General features: G+C 54.9%; 1 protein-coding gene across 5 annotated transcripts in view; it reads right to left on the reverse strand.

Annotated features, from left to right (window-relative positions):
* The window catches only part of CCDC33 (coiled-coil domain containing 33), a 123,518-nt gene that overhangs the window by 70,535 nt on the left and 35,312 nt on the right, over positions 1-17,671 (reverse strand). For all 5 annotated transcript variants that reach the window (XM_074392676.1, XM_010332049.3, XM_074392674.1 and 2 more), the window contains 4 exons: positions 10,673-10,806; positions 6,409-6,518; positions 4,729-4,845; positions 830-921 (listed from right to left, as the gene is read on the reverse strand). In XM_074392676.1, the coding sequence (XP_074248777.1) occupies positions 830-921; positions 4,729-4,845; positions 6,409-6,518; positions 10,673-10,806 (453 nt within the window). The remainder of the gene's footprint in view (positions 1-829; positions 922-4,728; positions 4,846-6,408; positions 6,519-10,672; positions 10,807-17,671) is intronic.

Genomic DNA, 17,671 nt, shown 5'->3' on the forward strand with positions numbered 1-17,671 from the left:
GAAGTGGGCGGATCACGAGGTCGGGAGTTCAAGACCAGCCTGGCCAACATGGTGAAACTCCATCTCTACTAAAAATACAAAAATTGGCCGGGTGCAGTGGCTCATGCCTGTAATCTCAGCAGTTAGGGAGGCCAAGGAGGGCGGATTACCTGAGGTCGAGAATTAGAGACCAGCCTGACCAACATGGAGAAACCCCGTCTCTACTAAAAATACAAAATTAGCCAGGCGTGGTGGCGCATGCCTATGATCCCAGCTACTCAGGAGGCTGAGGCTGAAGAATTGCTTGAACCCAGGAGGCAGAGGTTGCAGTGAGCCGAGATCATGCCATTGCACTCCAGCCTGAGCAACAAGAGCAAAACTCCTCAAAAACAACAAAAAAAGACTATGAAGTTCCAAGATGGCCTTTGGGGCCAACCACCGGCTGGAGCCTGTGGCCCTGAGCTGGAGTGGGACGGGGAGTGTGGAGGTGGTGGGTGTGAGGTAGGGAGGCAGGCTAGAGGGGCTGAGGCCCCTGGGCAGGGAATGAGGACCCTTCTTGTTCCCCTTCACACACTCTGTAGCTGTCAGGCCTGGTATCGGCACTCATCCCACCACCTCCCCTCCAGTCTTTCCAGGGGCCAGGGCTCTCCCTGGGGAAAGAGAGGCATGGTCTGGCCTGCTGCAGGAAGGATCCCTGCTACTAGGACCTCTGACCCAGTAAGGAGGCTTGAAGGGCCTTAGGGGAAAAGGGGTTTCCAGAGGTCCTGGAATCAGCCCTTAGTAGCAATGACAGCCTTACCCCCTTCTCTGCCCTCACCTCCTCACCCATGCCCACCTGGGCCCCACTCACTTAAATTCCTTGTAGTTGGGAACAACCCGGGCAATCACCACAATGGGGTTGGGGTTGTTGGCCAGGGGCTCGTTGAATCCCCGGAGAAAGATCTGGAGAGGAGAGGAGGCAGGTGAACCCCCATGTGCCCTTGGAACCTTCCAGAGGCAGCCAGCCAGCCTGCCCACCATCTTTCTCCCCAGCCATGGGCTCATGGCTGCCTCCACACTTGACAGCTGCCCTTCCCTGTTCTTTGCCTTCCTCAGTCCCGCCTGGCACCAGGCTGCCCTTCCTCGGGAAGCCTCTCTGCCTAGCTGAGGCAACTGCCCCTGCTCTCTGTCCTGGGATTTGCCAAAGGATCTCTTACACCAGTCCCTTTGGGGAGAAAGGGTGCAGTGAGAGTTGGGGCCTGGGAAGGGAGGTTGTATTCTAACCTCGGCCCCTCCACTGGCTCCTTCTCCGAACATGCTGAACTTCCTGAGGTCAGTGGTCACAGCCAGGCTCCCCTGGCCTCCCTGGCACCCATCACCCTGGTGCCTGCTCCCCACAAGTCTTCCCCAGCAAGTCCAGGTTTGAAACAGGATCGTGCCATCTGCATCTCCGGGCTCCTCTTTCTTCATCAGATCCCATTGCCACTCCCCTGACCGCCCGGTTACCTCCTCTGTCCTCTGCCACCTCCTAAGGGCTTGCCTGCCTCCCAGCCCTGACTGCTCTCTCCCCCACTCCAGGCTTCCACTGGTGCAGCTTTCAGAGAGGAGAGTGGGCCCCAGCAGGAGGCTACAAAGCAGGACTGGGCAGCGTCCCTTGCTCCAACCCTCACTGACCCCCTGCAGTCTGGGCCTGGGGAACACTGGAAGGCAGCCAGGGGAGACAGGGAGTCTGCCCCCATGCACCCCCACTGCCAGCCCGAGAGCCCCTGATCTCCCAGCCCTGACTCTTACCCCATATCCACCAACGGCCCTCCATCTCCCTCAGCCCCCCACCACCTCCCACTCGCTGTCATTCCTTTCGTTCCTCCCATTCCTCTGTCTCCTCACTGGCCTCTCCACTTCTGTTCCTTTCCCTAATCCATCCACTTTCCCAGGCAATTTGACGCATGATGGCGAAAGTGCTCTTGTTAAAAATGAACTGGGTCATGTCACTCCCTGCCTGACACCCCGCATGTCCCTCTGCCTCATCTCCCGACGTGGAGGGGTGCAGACCCCGTCTTCCTGCTCCAGACTCCTTTTCTCTCACTCCTGCCACACGGCCTTCTCGTTTCTGCCACAGGATCTTTGCACATGCTAATCCCTCAGCCCAGACTCCCCCTACCCCCAGCAGCCCATCATGGCCGGCTCCTCCTCATCCTGCAGCTTCAGCATCGCCACCTTTGAGAAACCTCCCGTGGTATTCTTAATAAAGTAGCCCACCCTATTCTCCAGATCTCAGTTGCTGGATTCCCTTTGCCGTAGCACTCATCATAGCTTATGTTCATTCTAATTTATCTCGTTTATTTTCTGTCTATTTGGCTATATCCCCAGCTCCACAAGAGCAGGGACCATGTCTGTCTCATTCACGGTTGTCATTCTCGGTTTAAACAAAAGTGCCTGGCATAGAAAAGAGCTCAGTATCTGTTTGTGGATAAATGAGGATCGTATGAATGAAGAAGAAGAGAGAAATGGTGGAGGGAAAAGTTTACCCTTCCTGTGTTTATGAGCAGGAAAGAAGGATAGATAGAGAAACAGAAAGACCCAAGAGAGAGAAGGCGAGAAGGCAGGCAGTGGTCTGGGTGAGGCTCTGCCTGGGCCCTGGGGGAAAGCGTGGGATCCTAGTTCTGTGGTGCTGATGGGAAGAGAAGCAGGAAGAGGAAGAGGCTCTGGACACGGTGACGGACTCTGCCCCAGGCACAGCCTGGGATGAGAAGAGGTCCTCACTGGTCTATTCCAGCTCAGCCACTCACTCCAGCTGGGTCACGTTGGCCAGTTCCTGCTCCACTCTGGACCTCAGTTTCCCAACTTGCGCACGGAAGGGTTGAACCATAATCCCCCCTGAGTTTCTAGCTCTGACCTTCAGTGGGAGGAGAGGGCCCAGGAGTGGGGCTTGTTCTGGATCCTCCCCCTTTTTCTCCCTCTGCACCCTCCTCTCAGGCCCCTCTGCCAGGACCCATGTCAGCTGGTTGCCCCGAACCCTAACCCCACACAGGTGTGAGCTGATGGGCACGTACAATAGTCCTCAGGGCCTTGCAGCTCTCACTGAGGGCTCTGGAGACCGAATCCCTTCACCACACTCAAAGGATTGACTCTCTGACGGTACATCTCACACTTTGGGTGGGTCTGGGGTCCGGGCCTGATGGATTTCACTGGAGGCTGGCAGGCCCTATTACTCACAGGCTGCCCAGCAGGTGTAAGCCTGAAAAGGGGGTAGTGGCGGCTCATTTGCACCTGTTCTGTGTGGACTCCGATCAGGTGTGAATGAGACAGCTGCCCATGTACACCTGCTCACGACAGCCCGGGAAGTGGCGGAAGTTTCAGCTCCTGCCGTGCGCTCACCATCAGGAGCAGGCAGCTACTCTGCAGCCATACCTGTCACACAGACGAAGAGGGCAACCGTGCTGGGAGAGGAGAGTGGGCAGGCTGCCGCAGGCCAGGGAAGACCCCCACTCTATCGCTCTACCAGGCAAGTCCGAGGGCTGAGTGTGGTGGGGCAGCTCCATAGCAGCCCCAGGGTTCTGCCTGGGTCTTGGGGATGTGGCCTCCTCCCTGTGGGGTGTGGCCTGGGGACAGCAAGTTCAGGCTGTTGTCCCTCTTCCTTGTTCTGTGTGTGTTTGAGCTGCTGGCTGTCCTCAGGAAAAAGGGCGTGATAGAAGGTGGGGGAGCAGAGGGCACCTGTAGGTGTGACATGATGGCATTGGAGGGATAGCTGTGGGGGAGTAGCAGTGTGGGTTAGGAGTTCTGGCTGCCATACCATACTCCCCTTGGGTCTCAGTGTCCCCAGCTGTGAAATAGGGCAAAAGAATGCTTCCTCCCCTGCCAGGCTCACGGTGCTGGTGGGAGGTAGGAGGGTGGGAAGGGAAGAAACAGATCAGCCATGTTTGGGTAGGTGGAAGCTCAGAGTTTGGGTCCTGTGGCTTCCACCCTGATCATACTCAGGCCATAGTTGAATTTAAATCTGTCACCTATGGGCAGTTTGAAAGCTGGGGGAAATGGGAAAGGGGCCGGGTCCCTGGATCTTGTCTGCTTTGAGCATCAAGAGTTCCTCTCGAAGCTGCTAACTGGCCTAGAGGGTGGATGGTATTGGGTCAAGGGGAGATGGCCACACCCAGGGTGGGCCCAGCCCTGTCCTGGCTAATGGAAGAGGCTCTGTAAACAGCTGCTGAATGAATAAATGAACGAATGAACTGAATACTTAATCAGCAGACCAGTCAAACCTCTTTAGCCACAGTACTGAAGGAAAAAGCTCAAGGAGGCCCCACTTCGGCTTGCGGGCCCAGGCACTATCCCAGGAGGGGAAAAATAGAACATTCTTCCCTGGGCTAGAGCCCCTGGGCTATGGGCTAAGAGGGAGCACGGGCACCTCCCCTGCCCCTAGCATAAGATTTGGGGAGACACAAGGCTCCGGGAGCTTCCGGTCCCCGCTGCAGCACAGAGACAGTACATGAGGAGCAGCGCTTTGGCTGAGCCCCTGCCCCCACCTCCAAGGCAGAGACGGAGGGAGAAGAGGCTGGAGCATCTCCATCCTCGTCATTCCTGCCAAAGGGCTTGTCTTCACAAACTCCTTTTGCTATTTTGTAAAGGCCTGGCTGCTTTTTTCATTCTTGACACCTCCGCTCCACACCCTCAGGCCAGCCAGAGGGGGCCAAGGGCAAGGTGTGGGGCCCGCTCAAAGCTTGGGCCCTTCCCACCCCATCCCACCCCCACCCCTGAGGGTCCCAGTCCTGGTACCTCCAGAGCTGCGTGGTTGCAGCCGACATAGCGGGGGATGAAGCTGCTCTTCCGAACGACTGTTGCGTACAACTGAGTCTTGGCAGTGGCTTCGTCAGCTTTCCCAGACTGGGTGGGCTGGAGACAGTGTGGGGGCAGAAGACACAGAGGAAGGAGAGCGTCTAAGGGGCAGATCACGGCCATAAATCCAGCCCACTGCAGACAATCACTGGGCATTGCTCCACTGGGGCTCCGAGCTGATAATTAAAGCTCATGGTCCCTGCGAGCCCTTCCAAGGAGATCAATATAATAAATCTTCCCTTTTCCATTTGAATATTTCATCACCCTCACAAGGACCACTGCCTGTCTGCTCACCAGTAAGGACGTGATAACAAGGCCTGGGCTGTAAGTAAACAGACAGCCAGGGGGCCTGGGTGATGCCCCCAGAATTACGGCTCAAGTGCCGAGTCTCTCAGGGTGAGTAACTCTCTCTTTTACTTCCCTGCCTGGCCCACCCTGAAGCCTTGGGATCGGGGTTCCCTGTGGGGCCTGAGGGAAGGTAAAACCCTAAGGGAAGGCAAAGGGAAGGTAAAAGCCCACAGGTGAAGAATGGCTTAGAAGAAAGTTCAGTGCCGGCCCAGAGGAGGCAGGGAGGGAGAAGGGGAACTGATCAAACTGAGCACCTATTCTGTGCCAGGAACCTTGCCTATCATTGCATGGGACCCTCAAAGTGACTGTGCCAGCTTTGCCGACGAGGATGGAGGCCTGGGGGTTAAGTGGCTTCCTTCCCACGGGTATCCAGCTAGGAGGCAGCAAGCCTGGGATAGAACCCTGACAATCTGGCTTTGCATTGTTCGTTACTGTCCGCCACTATCGGGGTCTGGAGTGCATAGTGGGGAGAGGAATATGATGCCTCTGCTCATCTCCTGGCACATAGTAGGTGCTTCATAAGGCTTTGGGCAATAAGAGAGTGAATTCTACCCCTTACCCCTCAGCACTAGGAGGGAGGACAGGCAAGGGTCTGGCCTGGGAGGTCCAACCTTGGAGTGAGGAGCCTCAGGCCCCTCAGTTCCTGGCTTGAACCCAGGGGTGCATTCCAGGAAATGCTTTATCCTGTGTACCCCCCAACTCTCCTGGGTCTTCTGACCAAGGCAGCGTGTGGAGGCAGCTCAGAAGGAACTGGCTTGGAAGACGGCAGGACCTGGGGTCACCCTCAGCTCTGCCGCTCACTCGCTCACTTGCTCTGTGACCCGGGGAGGAGGAGATTTTTCTCCTCAGGTCCCAGTCCCGTGTCTGCAAAATGTCATTTAGCTTGAGGATTAGAGGGGGGTGTGACGTGTCTAGCACAGGGCCTGGAAGCAGCAGGTACTCTGTAAATATTGTGTTTCTTCGATTTTTAGATCCTCTCTTCTTTTAACATGTATGAAATCAGAATATATCTTTAATTGGTGTATTCATTTAATGCGGCCGTTGTCCTATAATAATCAGCGGTTTCACAGAGATGAATTTGGGGAATTCTAAATTCCTGTAGACATCACTCTTGTGTATGTGGCAGGAGCTGTGTTTCTTGAACCCCACCTGGTCCTAGACTTGTCATGCTGTGGGTGAGTGTGATGCCCAGGGCTGCTCTGGGGCAAAAGCTGGGGGCATCAAGGTGGTTCCCACCTGATCTCCCTGCACTTCCTCAGGCCTCTGACTCACCTTCACCAGCTCAAAGTGGTAGGGGTGGAAGACACGCAGGTACTTGATGGGTATTTTGTAGGACAACAAGTCCTCTTTCTGTTTGTTGTCTACTACCTTGAGGATCACATCTGGAAAGAGAAGAAATGAGCACAGATTCAGTTTTAAATGGATCCCTTTCCCTCCCAGTAAGGAGAGACAGTGAGAGGTGAGAGACATCACCAAGAGTAGAGAGCAGGGGCCACACGGTAAATCAACATGCACGCACATGTGTGGATCACCCCTGTGCACACAAACCCGCAAGCACAGTCTGAGCCCCTGCACAGGGCGAGGCTCCATGCCAGCTGCTGTTAGGACCCCAACAGGCAATTTTCTCCTGTGGTCTAGAAACTCCCAGCCCAGAGATAGACACACACAGAACTGAGTCCAGACCCCTTTGACAACAGACACACATGTGCACACACTGAGTACACAGGCTAACAGGCATAGAGCCTCTCCAGGAATAAGACTCCTTCCCTTGGTCACGAACACTTGTGCTGGCTCTTGATGGCACAAGGATGGGGAGAGATTATCTCTCTCATGTTGCAGGTGGAGAAACTGAATTTCAGTGGGAAAAAGTGATTTGCTCAAGAAATCCTTTAATACAGCTATCAATAAAAGTCTACTACAAGTCAGAGAAAACTGGTCTAAATACTAAGACTAATGGACCACTCGGTAAACAACCTCCGAAGAGACTATATTGTCTCATAAAATGGCGCGAACGTTGGTATAAACTTTTTTTTTTTTGAGACAGAGTCTCACTTTGTCACCCAGGCTGGAGTGCGGTGGCATGATCTTGGCCCACTGCCACCTCCGCCTCCTTGGGTCAAGTGATTCTTCTGCTTCAGCCTCCTAAGTAGCTGGGATTACAGGCACTCGCCACCATGCTTAGCTAATTTTTGTATTTTCAGTAGAGACAAGGTTTTGCCATGTTGGCCAGGCTGGTCTCGAACTCCTGACTTCAGGTGATCCGTCCACCTCGGCCTCCCAAAGTGCTGGGATTACAGGCATGAGCCACCATGCCCGGCCAGGATAAATTTTAAGGAGAACACCAATGTCGTATAAATAATCGTGACAGTGCTGTTTAGTGGGCAGGACTGCCATGATTATTCAGTGAGCATCTACTATGTGCTGAGCATGGGGATGGGCACATCTCAGCCATGATTCCAAAAAATTCTCACCACAACCCCTCAGGTGGGTGGGTATCATCATCTCTCTTCTTAAAATATGAGCAGTGGGGCTCAGAGGGTTATATAAGTTGATCAACATCACACATCTAGAAAGTAGGTGATGGGAAGGGTTGGATTTGGTGACACTCAAGGCATCTTTCTATTCTAGAAACCTATGATTTGAGGAGGAAGAAGAGATGGGGAGAAAAGAAGAAGGCTACAGGAGGAATGGAGAAGGAATGAGAAAGATGGGGTAAGAAATGATACAAAACAGAGAAGAATAGGAAATGGAGGATGGGGCGGAGAGGTGTGCCTGAGGGAGATGGAGTCCCTTGCCCCGTGCCTCTCTTGAGACAAGAGATTTCAGCACCAGGGACAGCAGCTGGCCCTTGAGGGCTCTGCAGGTTCAGTGGGCTCAGCGGCTGGGTCATTTGGAGCTGGATGGGTCATTTTGAGAAGGAAGCTGAGGGCTTTGTTAAGTATTCTTCCTTTCTCTGTCTTCCCCACAGCTACCCTGAACACTTGCCAAGGTATCTCAAGAGCTGGCCACACGGGATCCATGCTCAAAGGAAAGAAGGGGAAAAGGGCACCGAAGGTGTTGAGGTAGGCTTGAAGAAAGGAGACTGAGGCAAGGATTTGAAGTCAGCAGACCTGAGTTCTAGTATCAAGACACTAACTTGCTCTGTGACTGTTAGCAAATCTTTTAGCCTCTCTGAGCTTTGTGTTCCTGCTCTTCGACATGTTAAGACTTTAATAAAGAAGCCGCGTCTCTCCCCTTGGATCGTGGTAGGGAGAAGACTTTGTTTTCAAGCTATAACATTCTGTGCAAGAGCTCCTCGTGGCTGTCACTATTTTCCCTCCTTGTTAACCATCTGCAGCTCTCCATACACAAACCCTGCTGTAGGCAGACCTGAGGAAACTCAGCTGGGGGATTCCAATGCTCCCAGCCAAAGCACTACCAGGAACTGTGCAGACTGAAGCCCCTTATGCCCACTCGCCATGGACCAAGAGTCCCCAGATCCAGTTGGGATTTGCCAGGGTTGAGCAAGAGGTGAGTGCTGTGCATTTCCCGCACCCTCTGTTTTTAGAGCTCTGTGTGGGCAGTCATCAGACGAGCTGGAATTGGGGGTAATGGCCAGCCACTCCTCCCTGCTCCTGTCTGCATGCTACAAACACGCTTCATCAGCTTCCTCTCTGGGCATTGTGCCCTTCCGGCCTCCCACCGCTCCCTTTGTGTGGCCAACAAGCTATTTCTGCCACCCGCCTGCTTTGGCCCTGACACAGGGTCTGAAACTCCCCTTTGCTTTTCATTAACACATCCTTGAGCTACCTCCCACCCTTCCCCCGCCTCTTGGCCTGGCCCCCATCTCTCCCACCCCCACCGCAGACATCACCACAGCAACCGATTCCAACAACCATCCAGCTACTTCAATCTGCAATGAGGCGCCTGCCAATATTCCCTGCCTGCCCAGGCGGCCTTCCCACTCTCTTGTCCCTCCTGCAGTTAGTCCTGCCCCTCTCTCTGCTGCACAATGGGCCCTGGGGTCACTGACCTCATTACATTTTTCCCTCTGTTACCCCAAGTGTGTAGAGCCCAGGGCAGGATCCCAGCTCAGGTCCACCTGCCACAACCTCTAACTTCCCACCAGCCACATAAATACATGCATGCATGCATACACACACAGGCACACACACAAACTACACATACTCAGGCACTGCAAGGCACACAGCACCGTCCAGATCCATCCACACACACACACACACACACCACACTGTTGCAGCCAGACACACCCATGCACACACACACACACACACCACACTGTTGCAACCAGACACACCCATGCACACACACACACACACACACATAAGACACACAGACACGCATGCCTACAGGTAGACACAACATGCATCACATTCACACACATGCACGAACCAGCATGCAGGCATTCACAAAGACATGCACACACAGGCACGCATGTGCCTCTGCATGAAATCTTAGGTCCATTTTTCCTCCTCCTCTTTTGCATCGTGTTAAAGCATCCCAGCAGCTCCACCTACCCCTTTACAGGCAGAAAAGAAAAATTATCTGGCTTGACCTAGACCGAGCTCCTTCCCCTTTTATGGAGGCTCCGGCCCCGTTTCTTTTCTCCCCTTCCACAGTCTTCAGCTGGCTTTCTGCTCTTTGTGAGGAGCACAAGGAGTTCTGTCTAGGTTCCTGGCAAGATTTCAAGGGAGAGAGGCAAAGCCCGTCCTGTCAGGGAGAGACCACCTGCAAGAAGCAAGTCTGAGGTTCCGGCTAGATAAGATCAGAGACATCGCCAGGCACCTCCGGTCTGTGCTGACAGTGCCCGATGCGATGCCGCACAGTCTGGGCATCAACCAAGTCAGCATTCCCACGTGCCCCGCCTGAGCTCCCCCAGGAGTTCAGACCCACAGTCCAACAGACCCACAGTGTGAAAGAAGATACCAGTGTGCACAGGCATGTGTATACGTGGCACCTGCTGGCTCAGGCTGAGACCTGGTGAGGACTAGGAAGGAATAGGGATCCATTCTAGGGACCTTTAGAATATTTTTTTTTAAATCAAATGGAAGCAGCAAGAACCGTGGAGCTGCAGTGAGAACATGCCATGCGGAGTCCTTGGTCCTCGGTCTTCAGCTTCAGCCAGTTAAATTCCCTGCACCTCAATGTTCTCTTAAGCAATGGGAGCAGCATTTCTCCCCCTGGGAGGTGGTGACTCCAGTGAGTGATGTGTGGGGACGTGCTGAGATGCTGTAATGTCCTGTTTCAGTGGGAGACGGCAGTAATAACAGCCATGAAAATAATAACAACCGTCATAAAAAAAGATAAGCTTGCATTGTCTGGAAAATTCATTTATGTGGAACAACTCATTTTTCGAGCAGGATGGGGAGATGAGGCATGACAGTATTATGATTTGTTCTAAGTGCTTTTAACGGAGCCCAGGGAAGTGTTCAGGTGGCTACCAGCTGCGCTGCGAGGGAGCCTGCTTCTGCCCTAAGTCCTTGGCCGTGTTCCCCCGCTGCCTGCACTCGCAGGTCCCGCCCAGCCCCCACCTCACCTTCTCGCCCTGCATCCTCAGCTGGGATCTCCACGTTCACCGTGTCCCCCCAGATAGGGGCTCTGGTGGGTTCTGAGGTCACAGATGTGACTGCCTTGGAGCTCTGCTTGTTCTTTTCCTCAGACGTGCTTTTCCTGGAGAGAACAGGGGCAGAGTGAGTCAGAGGGAGGGGTCCTGTCTGTTGCTTATCCCCCTTCCAGGCTCCCCTGTCCATAAATCTGAGTGAAAGGTGGACAGAACATGGAGAGCTCCTTCCCACACGCATGACCCTCATGTCATCCCAGGCCCAGGGGACTCCAGGCCTTTTGCCCGGCTCCCCCGCCAGCCCAAGTGACCACACTGTCTTGCCGGCCACTGCTGACACCTTCACTCCAACACAGGCCTCTCACTTAGGCTCAGGGCAGGGGTGGGGGTGGGGGTAGATGCCTTGTCCTCGCCAGGGAGGGCTCTCCAGCTGGTGCCCACGTGCATGGCCTCCCTCTTCTCTGGGTTCTGTTTGGTGGGAGGAAGCCTCTGGGCAGGGTGGCTGTGCGGTGCCCCGCCTGGCTGTCCTCTCTTCTTCACCTTATTTCCCTAAACTTCTGGCCCAGATTCTAGGCTCCACCCAGCAATCCCATTTCTAAATGCTTGCAGCGAAGCACGCACATGGTGCCTTCTGTGATGCCTGCTGGTGAAGAGCCGTGGGCTGGACCCCTGGAGCTGGGCCCCTGGAGCTGGGTCCAGGCCTGGGGGCAGGGGGTGGTGGCAGGAGCTTCCCAGCCCTGCAGCACTCAGATTGTTCAGCATCGGTCTGTCCAAGGTGGCGTGTGAGCTTGGGCCTTCTGCCTCCCAGTGCACCTCACAGGCATCTGAGACGCAGAGCCGTCAAACGGCTCAGGGGACAGCGAACACTTCTCCTGTAGAAGAGGTTACTAGACCGGGGCCATCCACAGTGCTGCTCCTTTAACTGCAGCAGTCACGGGCTGAGGAGTCATCCTGTAGCAGAGGGAGCCACACCGCACCCCTTGTAGGGGGGAGGCAAGGTGCACAAAAGGTACCCCAGGACAGAAGCAAAGATGTCATCCCCACCAGCCCTTGTTCCACCCTCAAGGCCCCCAAAGGGAGAGTGGGGCAGGCCAGTTAGCTGAGATCCCACCTGCTCTGTGCATTTGTGACACCAACGTGGTTCTCCCCAGCCCAGCTTGTTCCTCTCCTCCAGGAAGCCCTCTGGAGCCCCCCGGCCCTCACGCTCCCTCTGTCCTTTAGATTTAAGTGATGCTGTAACCTGGCTCCTTGCCTCCACTCCTCAGAGTCCTGCTCCTGTGGGTAACCATGCCCCGGTGGGTTCCATGCCCCAGCTCCAGGGGTCCACCGAGGACTTCCGTTCTGCTTCGACTGAGAGGCAGTGTGACACAGTGATTGTAACAGGGACCCTGCAGCCAGGTATTTTGGGTTCTAAATCCCAGCTCTACCCACTACCAGCTGTGTGACATTGGGCAAGGTACAGAATCTGTGGTGCCTTACTTTCTTCACCTAGAAAACGAGATGGTAACGGTGCCTGCAGGGCTGCAGTGGGAATGAAATGAATAAATGTGTGTAGTGCTTGGCACATTGCTAAGTACCAAGAAAGTGTTTATAATTCTTAGTATCTTAAACTATTAAAATATAAATATAATTCCTTGTTATGACCCCATAGCACTGGACAGCTTAGCGTCACTGACCCTCCTGCGACCAGCCCCTTTGCCCTGGCGTGATTTCTCCCCATCATGTCCCCAACTTTGGGACTACGATTGGGGGTGCCTGGCTGCTCTGGCCAAGGTGTGGAATCCTGGAAAGAGCGCAAGCTCGGGAGTGACTCCGAGCTGGATTTGGAGTCCGCGTTTATGCTGGTGGGATCACCCCTCCTGCATCTAAGTTCCTCCTTTTACAATAGTACCCTCCTCAGAGAGTGGTTATAAGGACCAGAAAGAAAGCATGTTCAGCTCCCAGCACCCAGGAAGCCCCAGTTTGTGTGATGCCCTTGTTTGTGATACAAAACGGCCTGGGCGTTTTCTTTTTTTCTCTTTTTTTTTTTTTTTTTTGAGACGGACTTTCGCTCTTATTACCCAGGTTGGAGTGCAGTGGCACAATCTTGGCTCACCGCAACCTCTGCCTCCTGGGTTCAAGCAATTCTCCTACCTCAGCCTCTCGGGTAGCTGGGACTACAGGCTGCGCTACCATGCAGCCTGGGCATTTTCTTAAGAGGACCTGCCTGATGGCAGCATGAAGGGGAAGGAGGTAGGTGCTGAGTACAAGCTGGAGTGAGAAGGTGCATCTCTCAGAGAGCCAGAGCCCTTCTCAGATGAGCGTCCATCCATACACATCACCTCCGCAGGCCCTGAAGAATTGCTCCTCACGCCTGCAGAGGAGCGCGTGGGAGGCTGCCAGGCTGGAGAAAGAGGTCAGAAGCCTGGCAGGGATGATCATCTTGCCCCCTCTACCCTTAGGTCCCTTTTTCCCTCCGGTTCTGTGATCAGACTTGACCGAGGGGTGCAATGTAAGCACCTCTGATGACACTCTGTGCCCCGGCTCCCGCTCCTGACAGCTGCCCCAGCAAAGTCAGAGACCTCAGGCTCTGAGCAGCCTCCCTGTGCTACCCAGCCACCCGATCTGCTACTTATAGATACACAGTTAGTGCACAATGAGGCCTCACAGCCTCCCTCTTCAGGGACCTGCACAGAAACACAGCAGGATGGCAGTGGCAAGGGTGTGTCAGGAGGAAGTCAGTCCTTCCGCATCCAAACCAAATGTCAACCCCAGAGCTGGACACGAAACCTGCGCCTGCACGGGCACATGCCTGGGGATTCCCAGGGATCTTCATGTGGCTCTGTGTGCACAGAGAAGACACAGCTGAAGATGTGAAGTCACAGGCAGCAGAGCGACAGGATTCAGGTTGTACCCCATGCCCCGTACTTGCCAGCCTGCCTCCTATCCTCGTATCCCACCAACCCCTGCAAGCTCCCGGGAGGCTGGCAGGAGGAATTCCCAGGTGCAAGGAGGTGGGGAAGGGCCATGGGGCAAGGCAAGGGGGCAGGTGCTGACTTCCCTCCGGCACAGAAACAGTTAAGCAACTGTTTTCCTCACCTCCCCACCCCATCTAATACGAGGAAGATCGTCAGGGCTAGGTGAGCACAGATAAAGCAACTGGGTGGGAGGGGGAGGCCCCAGGGGGACGGGGAGGCTTTTAGCAAGTGGAGGGGTGCTGTCAGGGTAATGGCTTTTCCTGGCACAGCTGACTCCTCCCGGCCCTGCTGCTATTCTAGAATCTGGTGAGCAAGAAGGGCTTCTGATTCTTCACAGAATAGGAGCAGGTGACCAGCTCTCTCCCTGCCCCCAGCCCCCATTCTGCAACCCGCAGATGGGCATGTGGCTGAGTCTGGGTCCCCAGGTTCCCTTGGGGCTCCCAATGCAGTCTGAGAGCCCAGGTGACCTCTCCAAGATCCGCCTCCCTAGACCTCTCCACAGGCTGTCTGCAAGGAGAAACCTCCTCCCTGTCCCCACAAAGACCTGCCCTGGTGGTTTGGACCTGCTAGCTCCAGACATCCAGGGCCAGGAGGAGCTAACGGATGATGTCTGCTGTCTCAGGGCCAGATTCAATCCAGCCACAGCCTGGGCAGCCGTGCCAGGATAGGACTGGAGTTGGGTTTAGAGGTGCAATGCAGCTGCCCTGAGACCAATCTGCAGGTAAATGTAAACCACCTTCAGCCTGGCCGACGCACCGGGTACCTTACTTTCTTCATCTATAAAAGGAGATGGTAACAGGCTACTGGAAGTGTGTGTGTGTCTTTGACAAACTCCAGTCCCTAGCCGGGCATATCTGGGGCTCCCAACCCAGCAGCGGGTGAGGGGGCCAGGCCCAATCACAGCTGTGAGTGGGAGGGAACAAGGACTTTGCTTTCCTTCTGCAAGGTCACGACGAAGGGAAAATGTGTCATCTGGTTCCTGGGGGCTGCAGCTGTGAGAGGAAAAAGTGAGCATGGGAAAGGCACGGGACTTGACGGAGAGAAAGCAAGAGTGCTCATGAGCCACCTTCTCCCTCATCCACACATGCACACACACACACGCACACACACGCACACAAGTGCATGCACATACACATGCATACACACATGTGTACATGCACAAAAGCTGCCCAGAGAGGTGTGAGTACCATACTGTACCCACCCTCTAACCTACCAGCCCTCAAGCTGCCTCCAGGGTCTTCTCTTCACACCTGAGCCCACCTGCCCCATCTGCCCTGCCCCTCCTCTTGGCCTCTGGCTCCCCTCAAAGCCTCCAAGCAGGAACACTAGTCAAGGCCTGGCCTCCTCCTGGGCAGAGCTTCAGAAGGCAGGGCACAGGTGGCCTGGCTTATTTTGAGTGCCAATCCCAAGACTGCCACCAGGAGAGCAAAGGAAAGAGGAGGGCCCCCACTCAGGTCTGCTGTGGCTGCCGGGGTCCTGGCTGGGCAGGCTCGTAAATCCTAAAAGACTAGAGGGATGTTCCCAGAGGCCCCTTGGGAGGGAAGCTGTCAGACAGGCACTGAGAAGGATGGATAAAGAGCAGGTCTTGGCCGGGCGTGGTGCCTCACGCCTTTGGAAGGCGGAGGCAGGTGGATCCACTGAGGTCGGGAGTTCAAGACTTGCCTGGTTAACAAGGTGAAACCCTGTTTCTACCAAAAATACAAAACGGTAGCTGGGCGTGGTGGCATGAGCTTGTAATCCCAGTTTCTCAGGAGGCTGAGGCAGGAGAATCGCTTGAACACAGGAGGCAGAGGTTGCAGTGAGCCAAGATGGTGGACTAGGAGGTCTTAAGCCCCTTTGACCTGGTCTATCACAGCCATTGCTGGCTCACCTGGGAAACCGAGAGGGAGGCGAGGGGACTGGCAGTCCTCCAGGTCAGCTGTCGGATGTCATGGTGGGGCCTCCGTCTTTCCTGAGAAGGTAGGGCAATTCCCCTCTACCTGCTTCCTCCGTGCCAGCTTCTGAGCCAGGGAGGCCTGCCTCCTCCTTCCTCCGTAAGTCCAAGAGGCAGCCAGACACCCAGGCCATAGGCTGGGCCTGCCTCCGTCCCTGGAAGGTGGAGGAGGTGAGGAGTTGGCTTCTGCAGAGACAGTCATCTGAATGGGGTGGCCAAAGGCTGGGTTCCTGTGTTTCTGACCCTAAACCTGGAGGAGGCAGGGCTTGAACAGATAGATGGAGGATCTTCCCACTTGGAGGAGAGAATGTGAAGCTTGAGAGGAGCTGTCTGGCTGATCCAAGTGCTGGCTTGGGAGCATGGGTCGGGGGAGTCAGGAGAGGGAGGCTGTGGCCCTCCCCCAAGTCCCTCTCAAGGCCCCTTTTGGCCACGGCCACAAGCAGTGTCCTCTGAGGCCAGGCAGGCAGGAGGCAAGAGCCCTGGTTCTCACAGCTCTGGCCTTGGCCGACCTGCCCTGGGATTGCTGGGCAGGGAGTTGTGCCCAGGGACTCCTCAAAGGAGGAGCTGAGATCTGAGCCAGGGAGTCAGTGCTGAAGCTCCCTTCTCTCCTCACCCCCGCTTCACCAGACAACAGCCTGTCAGTAAGACCCCCAGTCCATACTGCTGCCTCCTCCAGTCCCATGCTGAAGGCAGGGCATCAGGTCCTTGAGAGTTTTGAGCCCCAGGAGGCTGCCACTTACGGCATGAGCGGGGCTGTTATTCTCAGCAACTCGAGGGCCTCTCACCCTGGGTTTCATTTATTAATTGGACTCTAATGAAGCATCACTAATTGCTGATGGTGCTACAACACTGCAGGTGGGCCTCAGTTTACAGAATAACTGACTCTGGAGCAAGGAGGGCGTCAACTGGAGGCCAGGAGCTCCCGGTTCCATGAGAGCCCGGCTCCTTTCCTGCCCTTGCCTGCAGGGCGTGGGGGCTGCTCTGGGAAAAAGAAAGGCATCTCCCCAGAAACTCAGAGGAGCACTCTAGCAAAGGCAAAGATCTTCCTTCCAACGAGGATGCTGCCGTCCCACCCCACCCCTACTCACACTTCATCCGAAAGTGTGGGTATCAGGCCTCCAAGTCCAAGCCTGGCCATTATAGCCTTGGTGACCCACACATACACCTCTGGATGGTCCCCAGGAGCCAGAAAGTCTGAAGTAACCACAAGTAACCAGGTGGCCACAGAAAGAAGTGAAACAACTTGCTCCTGCCTCAACTGCTTGTTCTCCCCCTGCAACCTGCAACCATTGTTCCTGCTCAGCCTTGTAAAGCTTCCCTGCTGGACACTGGGTTTCTCAAGACCCCCCTCTGCCTCACCCTCCCCTCTGCTTACAACCGATAACCCCCACCCTTACGATCATAGCTGTTTACAATAAATGACCCCTATCCTTGTGACCATGCATCCAGTGATGCCCTTCCCCTCCCTAAAATAGATTAACACCTTTAACTGACCACTTGCCCCAACCTAGAAAACCAACTCCTGCCGGGGGTGGTAGCTCACGCCTGTAATCCCAGCACTTTGGGAGGCTGAGGTGGGTGGATCATCTGAGGTCAGCCTGACCAACATGGTGAAAACCCCGTCTCTACTAAAAATACATAATTAGTCAGGCATGGTGGCGCATGCCTGTAATCCCAGCTACTCAGGAGGCTGAGGCAGGAGAATCACTTGAACCCAGGAGGCGGAGGTTGCAGTGAGCTGAGATTGCACCACTGTACTCCAGCCTGGGTGACAAGAGCAAAACTCTATCTCAAAAAAACAAAAACAAAAACAAAAAACACCAACTCCTATCCCACTGCCCTCCACTGACTCTCTTTTCAGACTCAGCCTACTGGCACCCAGGTGAATAAACAGCCACGTTGCTCACACAAAGCCTGCCTGGTGGTCTCTTGACACGAGCGATGCGCCTAACAGTGGGCAAGCCTCATTTCCACCCATGGCAGACAAGGAAAAACCCACAGCCCACAGAGCTTTGTGATAGCGCAAAGTCAGGCTCAAGCCCCGGTGTGCTGGGCACTGTTGCACCTTCTACCCTCTCTGGGAAG

Source organism: Saimiri boliviensis, chromosome 2, assembly GCF_048565385.1.
Source record: "Saimiri boliviensis isolate mSaiBol1 chromosome 2, mSaiBol1.pri, whole genome shotgun sequence".
NCBI classification, from domain to species: Eukaryota; Metazoa; Chordata; class Mammalia; order Primates; family Cebidae; genus Saimiri; species Saimiri boliviensis.